The 23,531-nt window shown below is 39.0% G+C and overlaps 2 protein-coding genes across 11 annotated transcripts in view; both read right to left on the bottom strand.

Moving 5' to 3' along the window:
- Positions 1-10,462: 10,462 nt before the first annotated feature.
- On the bottom strand, positions 10,463-12,137 carry FGFBP2 (fibroblast growth factor binding protein 2). The gene is made up of 2 exons (XM_071555223.1): positions 11,561-12,137; positions 10,463-10,690 (listed from the first exon to the last, which is right to left on the bottom strand). The coding sequence occupies exon 1, from the start codon at positions 12,129-12,131 to the stop codon at positions 11,574-11,576; it is 558 nt and encodes a 185-aa protein (XP_071411324.1). The 5' UTR covers positions 12,132-12,137; the 3' UTR covers positions 10,463-10,690; positions 11,561-11,573.
- A 2,814-nt stretch (positions 12,138-14,951) lies between these two features.
- Positions 14,952-23,531, bottom strand: part of PROM1 (prominin 1) — a 63,692-nt gene continuing 55,112 nt past the window's right edge. For 7 of the 10 annotated variants that reach the window (XM_071556754.1, XM_071556760.1, XM_071556755.1 and 4 more), the window contains 7 exons: positions 23,459-23,512; positions 22,210-22,290; positions 22,051-22,119; positions 21,428-21,520; positions 19,878-19,993; positions 18,731-19,462; positions 16,612-16,653 (listed from right to left, as the gene is read on the bottom strand). In XM_071556754.1, the coding sequence (XP_071412855.1) occupies positions 19,426-19,462; positions 19,878-19,993; positions 21,428-21,520; positions 22,051-22,119; positions 22,210-22,290; positions 23,459-23,512 (450 nt within the window). In that variant the 3' untranslated portion in view covers positions 16,612-16,653; positions 18,731-19,425. Of the gene's footprint in view, positions 16,369-16,611; positions 16,654-18,730; positions 19,463-19,877; positions 19,994-21,427; positions 21,521-22,050; positions 22,120-22,209; positions 22,291-23,458; positions 23,513-23,531 lie in introns of those variants that run through there. The other 3 variants (XM_071556757.1, XM_071556762.1, XM_071556764.1) reach the window with 1 other exon arrangement.

The raw sequence follows: 23,531 nt of genomic DNA, 5'->3' as shown, positions 1-23,531 counted from the left end.
TTCCTAGCTGCCAACCACTTCTTTTGATGTTGTGTCTGGGATTCTGTAAACCACAACTGATCTGAACCTTTTACTTTCAGAGATGGAAGCAACTTAGTTTCCTTTCTAGCTTTTCTCTAATGCAGTCCTGGTCAAAATACATGGACTTTCAAAGTCTTGTTTTGATATCAGTGATAGCTCTGGTCTTTGTTCTCAGTATCCTTTCCATAAAGATTAAGGCTGTTCTGTAAATAAACTGTGCTAATAAAATATATGTACATATATATACAGATGATAATATAATAATATATAATCATTGAATAATTTTCTACTTTCTGTTATAGTCATTAATATTAGTGGGTTTGTTCGTATATTTGTTGAAATAAGGGGTGCATATGTGTGTGTGGAGAGAGAAGAATAGATGGATCCTCCCTGACTAAGAAGGTATATTGCATAAATTCCCATGAGTTTATCAGTGCCTGGTAATCTTACGGGTTCAGCACTGATCCCACATACAGCAAGATGTTTCCAGCACTTGCTATGTAATAAATATTCATTTCATGTACACTTTTTAAATACAGTGAGAAAATGGAAACAGGACCCAAGAAATTGTTCCAGGAAAAGCAAACCAGGAATGAGGAATGGAAAACCAGGGACTTTATGGTGGAGGAGATTGTGCTGAGTCTGGCTGGGATGGATTTAATTTTTTATAGCAACCCATATGGTGCTGTGTTTTAAATTTGTGACTAGAACAGTACTTATAACATACCCAAGCTTTAGCTGTCACTAAACAGCAGAAGGCTACCTCTGCTTCTCACTGTGCCCCCTCTCCAAAAAGTAGGCTGGGGGTGGGCCAGAGGTTGGGAGGGAACACAGCCCAGACAGCTGCCCCCAGCTGACCAGAGAGACCACAGAGTATGGTGTGATGTTGCCCACAGCAGTGAAAGTGGAGGTCATCTTTCTAGAATAATTGCAGCTTGGAGACTGACTGGGCACCATCCTGCTTGGGAGAGCTGTAGAGTCAATGTCTTTCCATCACTTGGTGTTGTTTCCCACATTCTTTCCTCTCTGTTTCTCTTCCAGTTCTCTCCTCCACCCTCTGGAGACAGGGAGCAAATGGCTGGTGGAGGGGCTTCACTGATATATGGGGTAACCCACCACAGATACTTCAATCCTGCAAATAACTGACAGGAGTTTTTCAGTGGATTCCAGATGAAAATAAACCAACAGAAAGTTCAGTCCCTGTGCAGAACTTTTCTGTCACTGATGGCCGTGGCTCCATCCTCCAAACCACAGCAGCTGCTTCAGCAAAGACAACAAGAAGGTGCAGTCACAGTTGTGACAACTGCTTTGCTGAGTTAGATTACTACATTTGAAGAAACTGTTTCAGCTATGTGGAAAAAGTGATCCTGGGCTAACACAAGCTGTGACTCCACAAGTCACATCAGCTGCCCTAGCCTGACCCATCCACGGACAGGATTAGCCATAAAGTTTGTCCTCCATGATCTTTGGGTGACCTGTAAAATACAGTATAAGCTGTAAGGCTCCAGAGCTCACCTCTGGAAGGGGCCCTGAAAATTCCTACTGAAAGCTCAGCAATTCAAAAGGACAACTGTAAAGGTCTGCATTTCACAGCTTCTGTGTGGGCTAGCAGCTCTCAGCATTTCCACATCTGACACAAGTCTTTGAGGCCACAGAGAAAGGACAAAGGGAATGGACAAGACTTATTTGCCATTTTCATTTTACTGAGCTCAGCATGTTCAAGTGTATACTGAATAGAAACCATTAACAAAGTTAAAAGGTTTCCTGGTCCATCTTTCCAATGAAAATTGTTATGGTTAGCAAAAGCTGAAAGGATGCCCATATCTCAGTACTTGTGATAAATTTGGGGGTTGCTCAGTTAACCAAGAGAAGATAAGATGTCTCTGAAGTGTTTTTACTTGGATCATTTCTAACTCTACAGCTCCTCCAAGTGGAGATAATTAACAAACAAGAAATTAATAATCCTAAACACTAGGCACTAATACATTTTTTTAAATGGGCAATATTCTACATATTTAGGACTATTTTAGCAGTATTCAAGCCCAAAATCCATTTTCTGAAAAGGAATAAAAAACAGTGCATCAGAATGTCACTGCTGATGGTGCAGCATTACAATTTCAATTCCAGTTTAAATTACCACTTTTCCCTTTGATATCACATGAATTACACCTTTTACTAATTTTTAATTCTATTTTTGATTCTGTACCTGTAGAGGAATCTCACATCTATGTCCTACTTCTTGTCATCAGGAAATTTAGGGATTTTTCTCCCTTTGGTGGGTAAAGAGGACCTAAAGTCTGGTTAAATAACCTGCTGATTTGGAACAGGGATGAAGGCTGTATCTGGTAAAGAACAGCTTTCCCCTATCTAGTTCCCACATTCCTTGTCCACAGCTTTCAGAAACTGAGTTCTAGATTATTTAATGCAGTGTTTAAAAGCATTATTTACTAGATAATGAATATCATGTCTGTGTTACTAATGACAATCCAAATTACTTCAGGCTGTACAGAGGGATCTGGACAGGATGGATTGATTTTCCAAGGCCAATTATATGAAGTTTAACAAGTCCAAGTGCTGGGTTATGCACTTGGGTCACAACATGCCCAGGCAGCACTACAGGCTGGGGGCAGAGTGGCTGAAAAGCTGCCCAGAAGAAAAGGACCTGGGGCTGCTGGTCGACAGACAGGTGAACATGCCAAACCCAGATGGCCAAGAAGGCCAGCAGCATCCTGGCTTGTATCAGAAATAGTGTGGTCAGCAGGACCAAGGTAGTGATTGTCCCTCTGTACTTGGCACTGGTGAGGCCACACCTCGAATCCTGTGTTTAGTTTTGGACTCCTCATCACAAGAAAAAGACAGAGGTGCTGGAGGGTGTCCAGAAAAGGCAATAGAGCTGGTGAAGGATCTGGAGCACAAGTTTGATGAGTGGCTGAGGAAGCTGGGGGTGTTTCGCCTTGAGAAAAGGAGGGTTAGGGAGGACCTTCTTGCTCTCTACAAATCCCTGAAAGGAGGCTGTAGGAGTTGGTCTCATCCCAGGTAACAAGTGACAGGACAAGAAGAAATAGCCTCAAGTTGTGCCAGAGGAGACTTAAATTGGATATTGGGAAAAATTTCTTCACTGACAGGTTGGTCAGGTATTGGAAAAGGCTGCTTAGGAAGGTGGTGGAATCACCATCCCTGGAAGTGTTCAAAAGGCATGTGGCTGTGGCACCTGGCAATACAGTTTAGAGATGAATACAGTGGTGCTATGGCAGGATTCAACCTCACATCTTAAAATAAGTGGAACTAGCTGATTCCTTTAGACACCAGTATTTTATAGTATAGTTGAGCTCAGCAAAGAAACCTTAGACCCGCCTCATTTCAGCACCACTAAAAGCCCCCAAACTGCTCTGAACTAGGACAAGCTGCTGACTGAAGTGTTCTGCTTAACTACACCCTGCACCAGAAAAAGGTTCTATGGCTGACCCACTGCTGTGGTAGAGAGTGAGATGGGGTGAACCAGACCTGCTTCTTTCACTCCAGCATTATGCTGAAATCAAGAATAAAAATGGTAACACTGGGACAGCTTCTGAAAGAAAAAAATGAAATTTTTGAAGGTGAACAAAATTATTAAAAGATCTCACAAAATTATTTCAAACAATAATTTATTTAAGGACAACATAAAATGGAATAATTACAGAGGTCAAACTCCACCTTTTTCATTGCTGTCTTCTTGCCATGTAGACTCTTGTAAATTTTAGTTTTGGAATAATCAGTGAAATTCTCAAGGGCCCTTCCCTGTTAACCCATCAATATGTTCTCTGCTACTGCAGCTACCCCAGACCAGCTGCTTACTATTTGTGCAAAGCTTCTTTTAAATATAAAACACAGACTTAAGTTTTCAGTATTATTTTGGTCCTCTTCTTACCATCTCTTTCTCCCTTCTCTGAATCATTATATTTGAGGTAATGAACAGAAAGAAGCAAAGAGTAATGGTTTAATTATGCATAAACATAACTAGACCCTAGAAACACCACTGCATTCAGTTGGGACACTTACACTAAACTACGATCTGGCACAAATAGGCAGGTCTGTATTCACTGGACACACCATATATACTAATGGCACACTATATATGTAAACCTGCACTTTGCAGCATGACAGATTTACAGTTGGAAGAACTGAGATGTGGACAAAGAGATACACAGGTAGATGCAACAGTAAGCAGCAGGACCTAAGAAAGTGATGGATTTTGCAGGGCACTGTTGTGTCTGTGCATCACCCACTGCTGACAGGCACCAGAAAGCTGTGTAGTGGGATGGCTGTTTCGGAGTCCTCACTGCCACAGTCAAGGTCCAAATTTGGGGCATGTGAGGAATAGACTTTGCTTTCATGTATGTACTCATCTAGTAGAGTTACAAAACTGTGTGTTAAATTTTTATTTCTGCTTAAATACACTGCAGTAGTGTTTAACATCCTCCCTTCTGTTAACACATCTGCTGTCAGAGCCCTTATATGTTTCTCTTTTCTAACCTTTTAAAGGTGAATAGTGCTACATGTCTACGTCAGACAGATGCAAGAAATTTACATTTATTATTGTGTTTTTTAACATCCTAAAATGTATTAATAGAAAGCAATGTGAAAATAAAATGTATTGCAATTTTGAAAAATTTCAGCAACCAAGAAACTAACTTCTAGTTAAGATCAGTATTCTGTTACATTCAGTTTTCCTTCCCAGGTCCATGGACTGAGAAGTGATGCACTTACACTAAACTGTTGCAGAAAGCACACTAACAATTAAAATGTTGTATGTCTCTTTATACAGCAAGAATTATTTTCGTTTTGAATAATTTTTATATAATGTAGGAGAATGATAGACATGAGGATGACATGGAATATTAATTTCCTGAGAATGTCCTTTTGGGGTGTATTTCTTCCTCTCTCTCAGATATTTACAGTGGGCTTGTCCTCTCACAGATGCCGAAGGCAGCCAGTTTTCTACACTGCTCTCTAGTCCAAAAGAATGGTCTTTTCTTTGCTCATGTAAATTATGCTGTAGCTGCAGGGTAGTCATATACTAATCTTTGCTATTTGAGTTAAACCTATGTGTAGATGTTTAATACGGGCCATGATATACCCAGAATAATTTATCTGGTGGTAGAGATATAAAGTAATTTTTTATTTTGTATCCTGTGTTCTTTCCAAGTTAGAACCACTCATGACACAACCCTTCACAAAAAAAGCCAAACAAACAAAAAAAAGCAACAAAAAAATTTTGCTTGTTCCTTCAAATCACAATGTAGCTTCTATTATGCTTCAAATGAAGAATGTTCCTGTCAAAGAACACTGCTGCTACTGAGGTGAAATATGTAGTTCTATAAAAAGTTTTATAGTTCCCTAAGGTGAAGGAAAATGGTGTTTCTGATTTCTTTCAGTTGCTGACCCAACCTGAGCCAAGATGTCCAAACGCCGTGTGATCAGCAAGACCAAAGGTTGCCAAATTGATTCCAACTATGTAAAAGATTTCAGGCCCAAGAACGAAGGGGAGACAGATGATTACAGGTGATGTTCTGTATTGTTGCCATTTAATGGCTCTTACCTCTTCTTGTCTGGTACATCATGAAAAATATCTCCTGTCATCCTGCGGTAGCTCACCCTCATGCAGACACAATGGGGATTTCTACAGAGGGGTTTTAAAAACAGGTCTTGGAACATCTGCTGGATGAGAGAAAGGGGCATGGGTTGGGTCATGGGGGACAATAGTATTTGAGGCAGGTCTTGGGGACAGACATCTTTTCCTGAAAAACCACATCTCCACAGCCTGCTCTGGCAACCCCCTTTGGTTTGGGGCAAGTCCACCCACCCACAGACCAAGTTCACCAATGTCACTGAAAAGACATTGGTGTCTGTCCTGCTATGGCCCCCCACCCCCTGGCAGGGTCCTGCCAGCCATCCCTCTCCTGAGCAGTGCTGCTCCCAGCAGGTCCCTGCAGAAGAGCCAAGATGCCAACACCTGCCAGAAAACCTCTCTCCTCAGCACTGCTCAGCACCACAGAGCCACAGTCCAACCCCACTACTGCAACGTGGCCCCATGACATGAGAGCAGGAGACCCCCAGAGCCAACACAGCTGCTCACAATGGGTCACAGGCAGCTCACTCAGGAGTGACCCTCTCCCAGGCCATGCAACTTCCACCCCCACAAAAACAGGTGCTGCTCAAACACTGGGGCTTCAGCTTCATTTCTGCCATCTGAGACACCAAAGAGCTGTGACAGGCTCAGGTAGTTTTGCACATGGATGCGGAAACTCTAATCCATGCTTGCCTCTGGTCACCTTCCCACAGTGACCAGGTCTCCCACATTATTCCAAGGGCATCAGATAGGCTTCCTCAGCTACAAGCACACATTTGTGAATTCCCATGGTAAATTTCTGGAGCATAAAAGACAGTGGATCATCTCAGTACCCTGGTGACAGCACCCATGTGGTCTGAACCTGCCTTGAAGGAGGCACAAGGGAAGGGTGGGGGGGCAACTCTCCTGCCCACCTGCTGTGTTGTTTGCAGAGGAAACGGCAAGGCCCCTTTGCCAGAGTTCAGAGTCTGAATTTTTCTCACCATTTCCTTTGCTGGGAAGCTGCTAGACCTCTTCAATTCTCAAGCACATTCTTCATTTTATTACAGCTGCATTTGTGGGGACAGTCTCCATGTTACACCAGTTAAGACAAATAAAGGGGCAACCAATGTCACCATCAGCACATTAATTTTTATGGACCTCAGCAATAGCAACAGAGTAATGCAGGTTTGTTACATCTGCAGCCAGCTAAAAGGACACCTCTGTTTCCTGTCCTGACTGTAATCTTTGTGAGCCCAGACGCAGCAGGAGTTACCATGGGAGGGATGCCTATGGAGAGCAGCAGGTTATGCAAACAGGTTTATAACCTGCTGAGGAGAGGGCAGCAGGGAGGGAAACATGAACTTCCACTCCAAATCAGACACCAGCTTAATTTTTTTCTTGTTCTGTACATACAGTCCTGTGCTTCCAGGGCACACAACTACTCTGGAAGTTCAGCACGTGGCCTCCTGCCTGACATCAAGGAGTTAACTTTGTATACAAGATGGGAAAGCGAACAATGTGTGCATGAGATAACACCAATGCCTTATCATTGTACCCACTGCATCTCCTCCGCTTTGTGTTCCTACTACTTCCTGTTCTTGTGTATGTATCACATACTATTTGTCACTGTAAAATGATCTGCAAAGTCTGATTAGAACAATTCCCCTGTTTGTAAGAGGAAAAGTAGAGAGAGAGAAAAACAATCTCCTGTGCTGTGTCTGGCCCCTTCAGAGAAGAAACAAAGAAATTGACATCCATAAAGCTTCTACAGAAGCAGGATTGGCTGGGCAGCTTTGGGAAACTTTCATTTTTCCTTTGTCCTTTTTTTTTGTGGAAGATCTCTGTCCCTAAAATCCATGCCATATTAGCCATGAAATCTACTGAAAAATCATGAATACAAAATGTAAGGCTGCAAACGATGAAAGCATGACCATACCTAAACGATTCTCTTGGAAAACACCAGAGAGCACTACTGCATAGTTGAGATGATTTACCGGCAGACTAAGCAATCTTATTCTGCCTGCTTTGGCAGAAATAACCTGCACACTTCAAACAGCCATCTTCTTAGGTTTGGGTATTTCAGGCAAGCAGACCTGATGTTCGGTGCTCCTTAACACCTGACTTTCTTAGTGATTCTCTCTACTGTCAAAACCAGGCTAAATTACAATACATATCAAAGTCTGAGGCACTGAACACAAAGTTACCCAAATTGATGCATTTGACTTAATGATGAGATTTGCCATCAGAATGTATTTAACAAAATAACGTCTCTTGTTCAGTTTGGCAGAATGGCTGATCCAAGAGCATTTTTTGCACTTTAGGAGATACAGATACTAAGAGAGGTGTTCATTATTGAACAATCAGAACTTTTAACCTTTATCCTGCGTTTCCGTTGTAAATCATAGAATCTTTCAGGTCAGGAAGACACCTTAGGAGGTTTGTAGCGCAACCTCCTCCTCAAAGCAACGTCAGGCTGAATTCAGACTATGTTGCTTAAACTTTGTCCAGTTGGTCTTGAAAAGCTCCACAAATGGAGATTCCAGAGCTGCTCTGGGGAACCCACTTCTGTTTATCCTCCTTAACAAGAAGTCAGAACCTCACCTGTATCAACTTGTGACCAAGATCTCCTTTTCTCCTATTACACAAATCAGTGAAAAGCCTGGCTCTGTATTCTCTATAGCCCTCTCCTATATACAGATGAGTAGCTATTAGGTTCCCCCACCAAGTCTTCTCCAGGCTGAACAAGACCCATTTCCCTGACCTTTCCTCATAGGATCATGCTCCTTTATCATCTCGATAGCTCCCCATCAGACTCACTGCAGTCTTTTTTAGATGTTAACTTGTGCTAAATACACATCCTTTCATATGCAGGCTTTCCAAATGCTTCATTTTGCTTTTCTTGGAGGCTTCCCTCGTCAAAGTAGCAAATATTCAAGATGCTTCTGTGGGAACCTAAACGTGAGGATCCTGAGGCAGGTGGACGCCGCACACTACACTGAATTAGCTGCAGAAGTAGCAGGCGTGGGTATCAGTGGTCTCCCTGCCTGCAGGGATCCAGACAAACATTTTTGCCTGCTGTTCCTCTGTCAGGAAAATAAAGATAAGTTCAAAGACCTCCACTGGAATGGATTTCCTGAGGTACTTAACCATACTCAGGGACTAACTGGTTGATTAAAATGAATGAAACAGCAGGTTTCATTCACTTACGAGGCACTCAAAGATTGCATTAAACTCACCACAAACACTTCTCACTTCATCCTTTCACTAATGAATAGCAGTTTCATACCCAAAAAGTAACTGAAATGTTGTGCTAAACACAATTAAATGGTAATGGTAAGGTAGGTGATACAAGCACAGCGCTGTTACAGTGAGGTGGGGTACTTAGGTTAACATCCGATTTTTAAAACATTTTGAAAGCAAGATCATTATAGTTACTGACTTGCTGATGGCATAAAGGGGAAAATTTTCTTCTGCTGAACTGATGAAACATCCTCTTTTCTCCTGCTACCAGTATGGTGGGTGTCTGATTCTCCCAGTCTTCTCTCAATGCAAGTCATTGTCTCATTTTTGAGGTCGTAACTGTTGTAGTGGGAAACATTCACTCTACTGCAAAACATTCACTCTGCAGAGTGGATTTTGCACCATACAAGAGAAAAGTTTAAAATAGTTAAAAGCACACCTCAAGAAAACCCACAACCTCCTAACATTGCAAACAGTTCTCTAGTATCACTTTGATGCATTTTGCATGTTTGCAAATCTAATTATTATATTCATTTCTATGACAGAAATGAGTGAATAGGTGTACTACTACATTTTTTTATTCACAGCAAAAGAGCCTGCCAGTGGTGATTGAAATTCCAAAGAAAAATTAACCACACTGGATTCATGGTAGACAAAAATGCAGTTTACATTTTATCAGCATTCAAGCTGTATTTCTGCCTTGTACATACAATCTTCTGCACTGATCCTGTGTCCATGGTTTGCTTTTCTTTTCCATATATTTCAGGAGGTTTGGAGACAGACAACTATTTCAAGTTTTTTGGTACATAGCACAAAGTTTAATGATTGGACAGTCATGATTTGGAATTGTGTAGTGAGAATTACAAATCTGTGATTAAAGCAAGAGAAGTACTTCAGTGAACACTACCTTGCAGAAACTTTGTAAATGGCAAACACAGAGCACTATTTATTTCTACAGTACTAAGTTTTTCCAGTTACATCTCTGCTGTGAAGCTCACTTGGGAACAAAAGGGATCATTGTTAAATAATAATCTGAATATCAAGGTCTTGTAATCAGAAAACAGACCGGTAGGTCTTGTTTTGTGTTTTGATGAGATTCATGCAAGTGTCCCTGAGTTGCCAAGTGAGTCCTTTTCAGAACATCTACTGAAGCCAAACATTACCACTAACAGCTCCTGGTGACAGAGAACTCCACAGATGCAGCACTGATGAACACTTCTGATCCGCAGTGTTTAGAAATGTATTCTTACCTTACTTTTATTTCTAAAATCTTATTTTCCCTGCTGGCTGAAACCCCTAATGGTAATATAAACTTGTAACATTAAAAACATTAATATTGATGAAAACGTGCTCACAGTGGGAAAGCAAAGACTCAGACCTGTAACTTCTCTTACACATTCTACCAACAATTTCTCAGGAAACAAGTGTCAAATATAGGCAGCAGCAGTTAAAATTTTAAGAAAGTGCACAAGTATATGTTTTCAAAAATCTTATTTTTATTGTTTGCACTAACTGTATCATGAACAACAGCTTTCATCTCTAACAAACTGAAGCAAATCAGCACACATAAAAACCTATGCAAGGTCAGCAGAACCTTGGTGATATAAATGCACACCTTGGTGTGTAACAAGTCTAAGGACAGTTACTTCATCCTAACACTTTAAGCACAATCACTCCAGTTTAATGCATTTTTCAGGGCTGTTAAAAAGTTTCATTTTAGGGGCATAAAAAGAAAACAGCTACAAGATTTACAGGGATAAATAATTTTAAAACAAAAATTCTTATGTCTAAGTTATTAAACTACACCAGGGACCCTTCTTCAGCTGTAATAATTTTGCTCTGCAAAACAAAAAAAAAAAAAAAAAAGAAGAAATTAGTCACTCTGCTGTATTAGGCATAAATTATCATTAGCAGGCTAAACGCTTGCCAGCTCATGCTGCGCTTATCATATATTCCCATTTCTGTCAAAAGTTTGCCAGGGTCACTCACCAGCTCCTGGCTTTCTCTCTGAGCTGAAATGGAAGTGGACATAAAACTAATCACTTCTGCAACAAAGGGCTTTGCCTTTTTAAATCCTGGCTAAAAACTTGGGACTTACCAGACAAGCACCTGCAGGTGATCCTCTGTCAACCCAACAGTAACAGACTTACAAACCAAGACAGTCTATTTGGTTTTACTAATTTCTGCTAGTTGTTTATGAACTAATTTTTGAAATTAAAATTGTTGATTATTGACTAGGAGTTTTGATGAAGAAGCTCTATCCTCTCAGTTTCTGAATGCAGTTTTAATTTGTTCTACCTGATGCCTTTGTGGTTGGATCTGATGCATTTGTTATCTTATTTCCCTGGCAAAACCCCAGAAGTCAGCACAAGAGGGAAGGAATGACAGACCAAGAAAAAATAGCCCAATTCAAACAGTTAGAAAGAAAATACCACAGGATTAACAACAGATAGGGCAAACATCTCACTACATACTAAATTCCTCACAGAAGGCTGTAATGGGGTCATGAACTAATATGCATCACTGGAAGTTTAGGCTGCCCAGCCCCTCAGAAGCTACAGAACAGGCTTTGCAATGTCAGATTTTAGCAAGTGAGCCTAGAACCTCCCTGTCCATATCCCTGATAAACCCCCAAAGTAAAAATAAAACAGAAGTACAACAGAATTACTCTTAGGCATATTCTACTGTGCTTCCAGATGCGAGTTTTACCTGAAGGAAGTCCTTAACCCCTAAAGATACCAATAATGTAGGAGCAGAAACCATGCAGGGATTCCCAGCAATGTTCTCGTGCCAGTTTCATTGCTTCTGTTTCATTTTCAGGCCCTTGCTCTGCTCCTCTAAGAGATGTTTTCTGGATTGATTTTTCCTGGTTTTCTACATCTTCTGGCTCCACACCAGCAGCTATTTGCTTCATGAGAGCCTCTGGGGGAGCCTTTTGGCACATGGTGGTCTTCAACACTTCTGTGGATTCACAAGCGTGCGGGATTTTTCTAAGTTCTGCGGCGATCTGATTCCAGTAAATCTTTGGATTGTTTCTGAAAGCACGACAGACTGATGGCTTGCCAGTAAATTCACACCAGTAGGACATGCCTTGGCTTTTGCATTCAATTCTAAGTTTCATCTCCTCGTCATCCCCACTAATGCTCATTGTGCAAACATCTTTGGTTTTAGTCCGGAATTTGATTTCTTCACCATTGCTTCTCTTCTTTGGCTTCAGCTTCTGTCCCAATGCTCCCACACCACAGATAACAACTAGGAAAAGAAGAGCAAAACTCTTCATGGTGAGAGGAGCTGCCTGAGATACTTAAGCAACACGATCCAAAAACGTGAAAGCAGTAAGTAAATGGCTGCACACAATTTAAAGACCTGGTGCACAAAGAAGCCTCTTTCCAGCAAAAAAGGGTTGGGCTTTTTTATAAAAATAATAAATCACACTTCTTTAGGCGTGTGCCTGTAATTTATAGCCTGAGGGAGTGTCAAATAACCTTGGAAGTGTGAACTCCCAAGAAGGTAACAAGACAAGTCTTGTAAATGCATTAAAATACAGACCGATAGTTGTGTAACTGAGCAGCACATTCCTATCCAGGATGAACATGTCATATTTGATTTTTAACAGATATTTTCCATTCTCCAGCTGCTTTATAGCTATCTTCATGCTAGAGCTTGTAAGACCATATCAAAGCAAAAAAAAGATAAAAGTGTCAAAGCAATCTCTGCAGCTACCTCTGGATGATTATAAATGTGTCCTAGTAAAAAAAGGCTGATTTGTGGAATGGGTTTTCTGTGGACTTGCAGAGTCAGGATGCAACTTTAGACTTCATTTTGTCAGCACATGACATGCAGTGGGGACACATGGAAGGATCAGTGGCACATTCTTTGAACCATGAAAAGTTTTTACATTTGCAATACTTAAGCAAGATAAGGCATAAAAGCTTGAGTAAAATAAGGCCTAAACATAAACCAAACACTTGGAACTTTTATCATCATTGTCACACCATGAGTCACTTTCAGCCAACAGAGCAAGACAGCAGAACTAACTTAGCATGGGTCACAGCAGCAGGGAACAGACCACAGATCATATCAGACAGATGTTTGTGCTTCACCACATTTTACTCTTTTTAAAAAAATAGGTATTTTCCTGTTCAAAACAAGTGAGCTGTAAAAATGCCATAAAACAAAGGCAAGAGTATACAAATATTTTAGTGTAGAATCCTGTCCTAGAAGTTTCTGTTGCAGTAACTAAAAGCAGAGCTAAGGAAAAACCACTGTACCTTCCTTGGCATTCAGAAGGTCAGGAAGAAAAGTCCCTCCCATTCTACAGCAAGCCACAGTACTTTTCTGGCTAATAAGATCCACAACAAGGCACATCCAAAGATACATATGCCACAGCCAGCCTGCCCCAACTAGCTTCTGGAAAGGTGTATTGTATTGTTTAGGTATGCTTGAACAACTGTGGGGTGCTAGAAACCCTGGCCATACATAACAAAACAGAAGACCACTTTGTGTACCTAGTCGCTCACCAGGTAGCATGAAAAATCATCATCATCATGGCTTGGCTTTGTGAACGAAGATTTGGGAACAGCTCTCTCCATGCGGGTGTGCCCTTCCAGCCTGAGCAGTGGCTTTTTTAGGTGAGGCTCAGCGTGCGCAGAACTGGCCCCACCCTTTAACTCCTGAGGTTCATCTGCCATGGCTGAGCAAGCTTAGATGGTGACAGTGAAGTCCTCAGGACTAGAACCTGCAGCCCCCGGTATTCCCAGAATGTCTCCCATCCAAGTACTGACCCGGCCTGACCCTGCTTGGCTTCCGAGATCTGACAGGATCAGCTGTTGGGCTGGCATGGCCGTAGCAGACAGCGTTAAAGATAACACCAAGGCAAAAATATTCATTTAACACAGAGGGCAAATCACAACAACAACAACAGCTTCTTAAACAGTTGACAAGAGTCCCCAACTGCTGTGACACCCCAGCCAGTGTGAAAGTTGCCCACTTGAAGGTGGAGCCACCTGAACAGCCATTCTGGGTATCCTGAACCTTGTTCTTCCAGTCAATGTGTCATGTTCCCCACGACTAAATACCATTAACAGAGAGAACAACCTTCTTTTCATCCCCTTCCTAAGGCTTTTTTTAGTAACATTTTTGGTAGAGGCCTCATCTTTATACTTGCCATTAATTTCTCTTCCCTCTTTCAAGGCACAGTGTGTGGGTCTCCAGCCAAGTCTTAGGAGAACAATGGTACAAGCCTACTTAAGACTTAAAATGCACTCTTCCATTGTTTTCTGGGGAGTCTTCTCACTCTTCACTCAGACAGACACAAGAATAATCTTGCCCACTTCATAGTTAATTTTAAGGATTTCAAATCCCAACTGCAAGCACTCACACACATCTGAATATTTCACAAACAAACATAATGGTTACATTTTGTCATGCACAATAGCACTAACAGTTCCTAGATTAGAAACTAAAGATATCTGTCTCCCTTGTTCTAATAATTGCTAGAGTTTAAAACAACTTAAAAGTTACTTTATACCAGTTTCAGATCTCTTGTTCTCAAAGTTTTTCAAGCCTGATCATGGAAACAAATAAACTGCAAGAATAAGTATAAATACCCAAGCTTGGAATCAAGTATATTTTTGTATTACAGCTACTGGGTTACTGCCAAGTGTTTGACTCACTCCATCTGACATTTGTGTCCACTGTCTGCCTGTGCTTCAGATGAAACAGCTCATGGCCTCTTATATCAGTAGAAAACAATTGTCCTTTCACAAGGTAAGCTGGGGTGTCAGCAGTGAACTGTGGGAGCTGAAGAACTAGCAAATGTTTAATTCTTCTCTCAGTGAGACAGAAACGAGTTTTATGGATATACTCCACAACCCATTAGCTTGAATCCTACCATCTCTGCATAATTCACATCCTTTGTGGAAGCTGGAAGCTCCCTCACACGAAGTCAAGGTTCTTTCAGTTCATCCTGCTCCAAAAATAAAAGTCAAATACAGCAAAAATTTTTAATCACAGTAAAGAAATTAATTTTCCTAAGATTTTAACTCAGTGCAACTCTTCTGAGAGAGGTCTACACAACAAAACAAATGAGAATCAAACATCAGGTAGTTAAGCAAGTTCTTTTTTATTTAAATGAACTGGGAACATTTTCTCAAATTAAAAATAGAAACTTTTAAAAATCTGCAGTTCTGAACGTTACATATACACATATGCTACATACTGTCAATTAGAAATGTTTCCATTTATGATGTAAAAATTAAAAATTTAAGGTTATTCTGGATTAAAGACTCATATCACTTTTCAGCATTTCTCTAAAATTATATTAATGACTCACAGAATTACCCCTACTTCAACATAATGAACCTTGTTGGAAACAAAGTTGACAATCCTATGTATGAAGAGATTATTTCAGATCAATATATCCAACTATTTCACTTGCTGAAATGTTTTAGACTGATAACATAGATACTTTTGGCCTTATTGATGAATTCTGCTGTTAACTCAGTTGTATGCCTAAAGTCAAGGCAATGACTCTTAATAATGTAAATGTTAACTCCATTGCTAAACATTTGAAACATTGAAGTTTAAAATTATTTAGCAAAAATAGTATCACTGCCCCTGGAAGAGTGTCAGTGATACTATTAAGGGCATTACAGAACTGGGTGTGAAAGAGGAAAAGGAAGACAGAGAATGTAAAGCATTCTAAAAATTGCCAACATAGGACATCCCTCATGCTCTTTTTGAGTACTACTGAACCCTAGAAGCTTAGCTTTTTCACTATATTATGCACCCCACACAGTCCCAACCCTCCCACCCAAAGTTTGAAAACAAACTTCTCCAAAAAGTCCTTTTGAGGCCTATACTGCAAAACCCACTAAATATTAAATAATTTTTTTAAAAAAAGGAAGAACATAAAACTACAACTGAACTTTTCAGATGCACAAAGAGACACAGTGGAACCCATTACAATTCAAATTTAGTCCAATGTGGTCATTCAAGAGCACCAAATAGCAACACTGATCATGCTGGTAAATTCATTTCTGTAGAGTATTATACAATATTAAAATCTTAACTAAACACTCATAAGTTTTAAGAAAAATGTATATACAAAAGTCTCTGTATACAAAATGTATTTTTATGTAAACGTGTATGTACTGTATTAACACAAATCAACAATTTAAGAACTTGAACAATTGTCACAGAATCGCTAGACAAAGGCTGTTAATCTAATTAATTTATATACTGTGATGTAAGGTACAAAGCCCAGTGTAAAAAAGTAAAAAACAAAAAACATTTTAATTCAAGCCTTGAACAGTGGTACTTGAGAGGCAGTGCCCTGATCACAAAATATTCTGTACAGTAGTTTATGGCAGAACATTCATTAGTACATTTGGGATTTACAGTACAGCTGACATGAAACAAGTGGCTCAGGATTTGTTAGATACATGGAATGCCAATATGCTTGGAAGAATAATGATATGCTCCCACGGAAGAATCTTGAGCCTCATTCACATAGCCTGGAAATAATAACAAAAACCAATTCAGGAAAATTTGAAAAGTATTTGATAAAGACAGAATTTTAATGCCATTTAAACAGAATGAAGGCATAGGTTTTCATATGAACATTAATACGGTTGAATACGTTTTTTATTTTTAAACCTTAGTAGAGCACCTTAGAGAATTACAAAAATCAGAGCAGCCTTCTTAAAAATAGTAAAGTAGTAACAGACCTAGAATTGACTTTAAAAACTTATTACTTACCCCTTAAGGTTTCCAGTATATGTTACCACTGTTCCACAGAGCTATATAAGAAAACAAACAAACAAACCAAACTCATCATTTTATTTTGCCCACAAATGGAACAGAAATACTGTGTCTAACTAAGGTGAGACAAGCTCAGTTGGCACAGACTATTCTCAATCTTTTACCTATTTAATCAAGCATTTTTTAAACAAGAGGAAACAGATTCATGGTTTTCTCCAACAACCTTTTTGGTTATCTTTGTTTCATGACAGAAAGAAATGCTTGGACTGCATACTCAGCTCCACTCCTTTGCAAACTTAATCCAGCCTCCTGTTCTGCTCTCACAAAGTGGTGGCTGTGTTTGAGGTCATTGACATGTATATAAAACACCTGTGTGAGACACATATATCTCATATACCTCTTACTTGTACTTACCTATCTTAGTGTTTTAAAAATATTTGCACACCTTTCACGCAAAATATCCATCTGATTTTGAAGGCAAAAACAAAATCCTAACCCTATGGGATTCTTTAAGCCTGAAAATGTACAGGTGTACAGAGATCTATTTAAAGTCATATCTCTCAAAGTATCTCCAAAATAATTTGTAGAAAATGAGAAAAATCAAAGATAAAAGCAAAGAGTATGCTCAAATAAAAATTAAACCCAAGACTTTATTCATATGGGAATCCCATACTGAGAAATTCAAAGCGTGTATGCCATAATTAGCAGTTTTTCAAATTATCTCTGTTAGCAGATCAGAAGACAGCACTGCCTCAAACTGAATCCTTAAATTTTATTATGGAAGCCCATTTTGGGTAACTTAAAATTTAGGAAAAGGAAGTCAGAACTGAACTAGTGGATCTTTGTATAAAAGATTATGCCAGTAATTTTTAGATTATTTAGGAACAGTGAGTTAAGCTATTCATCAATGACTGAAATATCAGAAGAAAACATGCTAGGAACCTCATGAGCATTAGTATTTATAGTAAAGATTCAAAGATCAGAAAGGGACTTCTAAGGCCTGAGCAATTATTAGTTCCTCTTATGTACAATATTTACAGTCCTTAAAAATGAGAGTCCTTAGATATGACAGTGGAGAGTACTCTGGAATTAAACACGTCAGTTAATTTAGAGGGTAAGTACTCTTAAGCTGCAGAACAGACCACAAAAATTGTGATCATAAATATCACTAGAAACATTGCTATATAAAGACTTCCTCCAGAAGGAGATGTGGAATCAAGCTTTGGTTAGTAAATAGGTATTGTAAAATACAGTTCTAAATACAACTACCACTAATCATCATCATCATAGTCATCATCATCAAATGCAGCCATAAAATCTGGCAAGATCCAAACTTTGAGCTCTCTTGGTACCTGTTACTTAAAGAGTGGTGATATCTTCTCTGCAAATACTTAATTTGTACTTTAAGTCATGAAATTCCAGTGTAAGGCCCAGTGAGCTACAGATTTCAATCATAAATCCAAGCCTTCCTTAAGCAACTTCCAAATCCAGATACTGAAGTTGTGGGACACCCTATGTTACCCCCATGGAAACTGGAAGTCTCACAACTAGGTAACGTTTTACAGCACTGTTAAAAAGGCAGAAAAGAATCCAAATCTCCTCCCCTATACACATAACTTGAACTTCTTGTTTTGTGGTGGTCCATTCTAGTCCTACCCATGCAAAAACACCCATTTTCTATGTTCATACTTTCTGCATACCTGGGTCACCTGCCTTCTGCACAGGAAAAGCTCTTCTCACCATTTAAAAAATAAAGCCACTCAGGAGTACAAAGGCATCCCAACCTATCACATTTAACTGCTATCAGAGTATTTCAATACGTTTGACAGTTTAGGGCCACCCACTGTGCTAGCTAAATACCTAATTACATGGATTTTAAGATCAAATTTAGGCAATGCTTTGTGAAGTTGCTGGAAATTGATACAGTATCTGCTGTTATGTAAAGAATACTTCAGAAATATAAATCATACAGCATTTGCTATAGTGAATAATCATGCAAAAACCACACAGAGAACTATGTGATTCACTTTAAAGCATGCAGAAAATTGAAGACATGATTAAAAGAGGAGCTTAAGTAAGGACACATGAAGGCATGCAGTTTCAGACTTGGTTTACCTTGTAAAAACAGGATTGTGTATACCATATAAATGCTCTTTATGATAACCATTATTACCATTTTCTGTACTGTAATAAAATAAATACACCAAGAAAGACCATGTTAACTATAAGATGCACTATGTACACTATGGCTTCTAAGACATGTACATGGGTGATGGTATTATATGCAAAGATAAACAGTGTCTGTACAATAGAATATAACTTTTACTTTGTAGATTTCAGGAGTTATGGCAAAATTATAGTTTTACAATTTTTAATATTTTTATATTCTCCAAAAAATCAATTATTTTTCTATTCTTTTTGAGTTGGATATTTTAATATATAATCTATAAAGTCTAGTGAAACAGCATATGTTACCTCTTTTGAAGCAACTAGTTACATAAAAAATATAAACCCTCCTGCATTAATAAAATAATTTTAACAAATATCAGCAAAAATGTCATACGTTTTCATGGGTATAGTTTTGACACTAAAAAAACACAGAAAAGGAGGAGTAATTAACTAGACTCTAATAAGTGAGTAATTTTAGCTGTACATGACTGTTTCTGCTCTACTGACTTGTGAATGTGCAATGAAAAACAACCAGTGTGAAATACGAGAAATGCAGTGCACAGGCTAACTGAACAATGAACAAAACAAAGAATAGAAACAGTAAAAACAAAACTGATGAGGAAAATACGTAAGAATAGTTATCATAAAGTAAAATGCCAAGTCCCTGAGACAGAGGAACTGCAATTGAAAAAGGAAAGACGAGTTAGGAATTACTAAGACAGCAAGAAAGCAAATCATTAAATAAAGGAGATTACAAATCAGGCATAATTCACCTTAACAGGTTACTTAACAAAGCTAGTAATCTGCACATTTGGAATTTATTTATGTAAATGCTGCTCATGAGGCTCTGAAGACCTCATTCTGAAATAAGTTTCTCAAGGTGAGAGCCAGGACTATCTGCAGAGTCGTGGCAACCAAAGGCAACCTGCGGGAAGCCCTTTGCAGGCACTGACCCAAACCTGCAGCATTTCACATGAACATGTGGTTCTGACATGGCAGCACAGGTTTAAGGATTATAGAGCCTTCATATGAAACACTAGAAAAAACATTTCAATCCATTTGCCATTCAGTTCATTTAGGAGTATGTACTTACTCATCATAAACATCCTCTGTATCCATTCTACGATAGTATTTAGAGAGTTTTACAGCAAAAATTATGGCAGGAATTAAAAACATTGAAGAGCCTCCCAAACCAAACCAGAAGGTGTTCTGAAACAAAGCAAAATCAAGGTAAAAAAACATCATGGAGAAAATTAATCAGGAAAGTACTGAACCTCTGCTTGATATTCAACCCATTGTTACCAGAAGAACACAGTAGAATGAGTGGCACTTGTCCGGTAGTCTGTCTGAGGCTCCTTTATACTAGTGTGGAACATGGCACATTAAGCATCCCCCACTGTCAGTGTGAATGAACCTAAGAACGACACCAAACTTACAAATGTAACCAAATAGGAACATGTTGCTCAAAGCTACAGAGCCACAATGGCCCAAAAAGTTATTTCAATGTACTCAGCTGTAGGCTGGAAAGTAATTTTCCATCTCACCATTAATTTACTAGCCACACTGGGGTTTTTTCCTTGATATTTTAAATCATTTTCTTGCAGTTCTTGTCAAAATATTAGTTCACAGCACTTTCTCAAGGTACTTTATAACTTCCTAATTGCAGCCCTATTTGTGTAACTACTTTCATTATCATATAGTTGAACTGAGTTACCATCTGATGTTAAAATGATGACTTTTCAAATTTGATTTCTATTGGCTGGAGGTATTTTGACTTCCAAGTGACTCAGCTAAGTTCTATCATCAGGAAAATCATGGTTCATCTCTTAGCAGACGGTTCATGGCTCCACAAAGCAGAACAGAAGCTAACCAATCAGTGTAACATGACTCCAGAAGGTTAGGAGGTTCTCATAGTTAAGTATTACCAAGATTACTCACTTCTTAGTTAAGCACTATCAAGGTTAGGGCGCTTTGCCTTTGACAGATTACACGTATTTATTGCTGGTATGATTAGGACCTGCCTAAAAGTGCCATAAAGCTAAGTAATAGATAGGAGGCATTTTAGGTACTTTCCACGCACATGGTTGCTTACTTGACTTTTAATACATGCTATTCTCTTTCCAAGCTCTTTTGGCAAGATGAAAAAGCCAATATTGCCCTTATATACTGCTACAAGTTAGGCTCCAAGTCTCCAATTTACAGAAATTAATCAAGATCTGCCTGCTACAAGTGAAGTGATAAAGCCTCATTCAGGTTTTCTAGACTCCAGGAATGATACTGGAGGAAGTTTTCCTTGGTATTTTCCACTCACTTCCTGTCCCCACCCCAACCCCAAAAGTTAGAAACAGTTACAGCTAAAACTTCAGACCTTTCTGCTTTTCCATTTCAAGGTGGTTCAGAATCAGTTAATTTTACAGAATTCTTGCTAATAGAAGCTGAAGGTTAATGAAAACTTAAAGTAAGTCCAGCACTGGTTTGTTTCTGGACTTGATCCAGATTACAACATTATCCTTACAGAACTTCATATGTGATCCCTTATTATTTTACTTCAGAATAGTCTACCCTGAGTAATTCAATGCAGATGTATATTGAAAGAATTCCCACTTGATACTCCAATTCTGAGTAATGTAAAATGTTTCTTACCACAGAATCTGTTATATAGCTGCATAAAAAAATATCTACTGCTGTATCTATCACATTGGCAATAGGCTTGCATGCTGCTACTTCCATGGCAATCTGAAAGAAAGATTTTTAAAAAAATAAAGTTTGGAGTATCTAACAGAATAAACTAAGAATCTCTAAACTTGCTTACATGTATATTTTACTCAATTGTTATGTCTCACCCTATTCAAATTCAAATTCAAAACAAATACCAGTGGGATATGAACATCTTTTAAGCATCAGCTTACTTTCTCAAAGTCTGCAGCTGAAGAGAGAAACATAAGATGCTAATGACATCAATTTGAACTATGCAGAGTCAGGCTCAGTGCAGTATTGCCACAAATGGTAGATTTCAGGTTAGCCCTGAAAATGATACTGTTAAATTTGCACTGCATTCCAACCAACACCTCATTTCTATTCTACAAACCCAACATAACTATAGGAGGCTAACTTTCCTACTCACAGTAAGTACAAATGTATTAAAAACTGAAATTTAAACATGCTATCAAAGTAAAATTTTTAGTATTATTATAATTACTATTTAGATTTCTTATGTTTTGGGTTTTTTTAATATAGCTGCTCTCTATGAAGTAAATGCACCTTACCGACTCTTTGACCCACTCAGTGTATTGCTCAAAGTAGCCAACTATGGTATCCATGTACTTTTTTGTCTCCTAGGACCAGATAAAAAAGAACAAAATCAAGTTATCCTCTACCTCCACGACATCATAAATTATTGTACTTTCATTAACCCTAAAGCTTACCTGGACAATAACTTGAGAAGCGTTGTTATTTATGAGAGATTGGGCAGCATTAACAGCACTAATGACATTTTTCACCTTAACCTGGAGAGAAAGAGATGGCATTTAATATAAATAAATCCCTTTCAGGCTGTGGCAATGGCTCTGCAGCCATTGTCAGGAACCTGTTCTCTTGATAAAGCAGTGTCAGTGTCTTGCCAAAACCAAATAAAACATGCACTCCTAAACAGATCACGAGCCTGCCTAGGGATTCATGTTCATTTGACAAAATCATCTCACTACTAAAAAAAGGACTGTATCAGTGGTTACAACTAGTATTTTTTCCTGTAAACTATGTAACTAATTTATATACTGGGAGCAGTTTTATCTTCCACTCTTTTTCAATGTATGTACAACACCATAAAGTCCTTCAAAGAATACACACAGAGGACAGTGTTCAAATCACAGAGTCTAACAGACAGCTGGTCTGCTGCTGTGGATGGGTGAGAACTGTAATGGGAAACACTAAGGTAGGGGGGGCCCATGGAGCTGCTGTGACTATGACTACATTAGTGTGCACAGATTCTTACTACCAGAGCCAAAACAGGCTGGTGGCAGCAGAAAGCTCTGCTGCCAGAAAAGTAACCATGCTGTTGGCCTCACTCTCTGACAGACTGTGAAGCCAGCTGGTCTCATTATGGCGAAGGCAGTAGTTACTACTTAAGAGAGGAAACGTGGGCTGCCCTGGGAAAGCCTCTCTAAGATCCAGGTTCCCCCAGCAAGGCTGATGCTGCAGAAGCAGGAAGTTAACGAGAACACTCCAAAGAAACAGACCCCAGTGTGAGCTGGATATGGAACAAGAGGTGGTTAAAGGTGTGAATCACAAAGCTCTCTCTTGTCAACTGTACTTTTGCATTTTGTTTCTTAAGTCATTCCCCTCAAGTTTTGCATCCAAGGATTCTAGAAAAAAACAAAACCCTGCATTTTGAGGAAAACAAATAGCATACTATACAGAACTGCACTGAAGTGCAGTTTTATTTTATGACAATTCAGTTTACAATTCAAACTTCAAAAAAAATCTAAACCACTGTTTTTTCCCTCTTCTTGTGCAGAACAGATATCTAACTCCTTGTTGCTACCTCACTGAAATACAATCTCTTGCAATAACAGAACAGCTAGAAATAGAAAACTGTACTGAAAATACATGCCCTGCATATGTGGCAGAAGGATTTATAACACAAAAATGTTCCCTTTGTCAGAAAGAAAAGCTTACCATAAGTTCCGATGATGTTCTCTTCAGTAATCTAATGCTCTGGTTTAAAGTGCTCTATTGGAAAAGAGGGGAG

This window comes from Pithys albifrons, chromosome 5, assembly GCF_047495875.1.
Source record: "Pithys albifrons albifrons isolate INPA30051 chromosome 5, PitAlb_v1, whole genome shotgun sequence".
Lineage (NCBI taxonomy): Eukaryota > Metazoa > Chordata > Aves > Passeriformes > Thamnophilidae > Pithys > Pithys albifrons.
The sequence above is the reverse complement of the archived record's forward strand: the minus strand, read 5'-3'. Positions and strand labels throughout refer to the sequence as shown.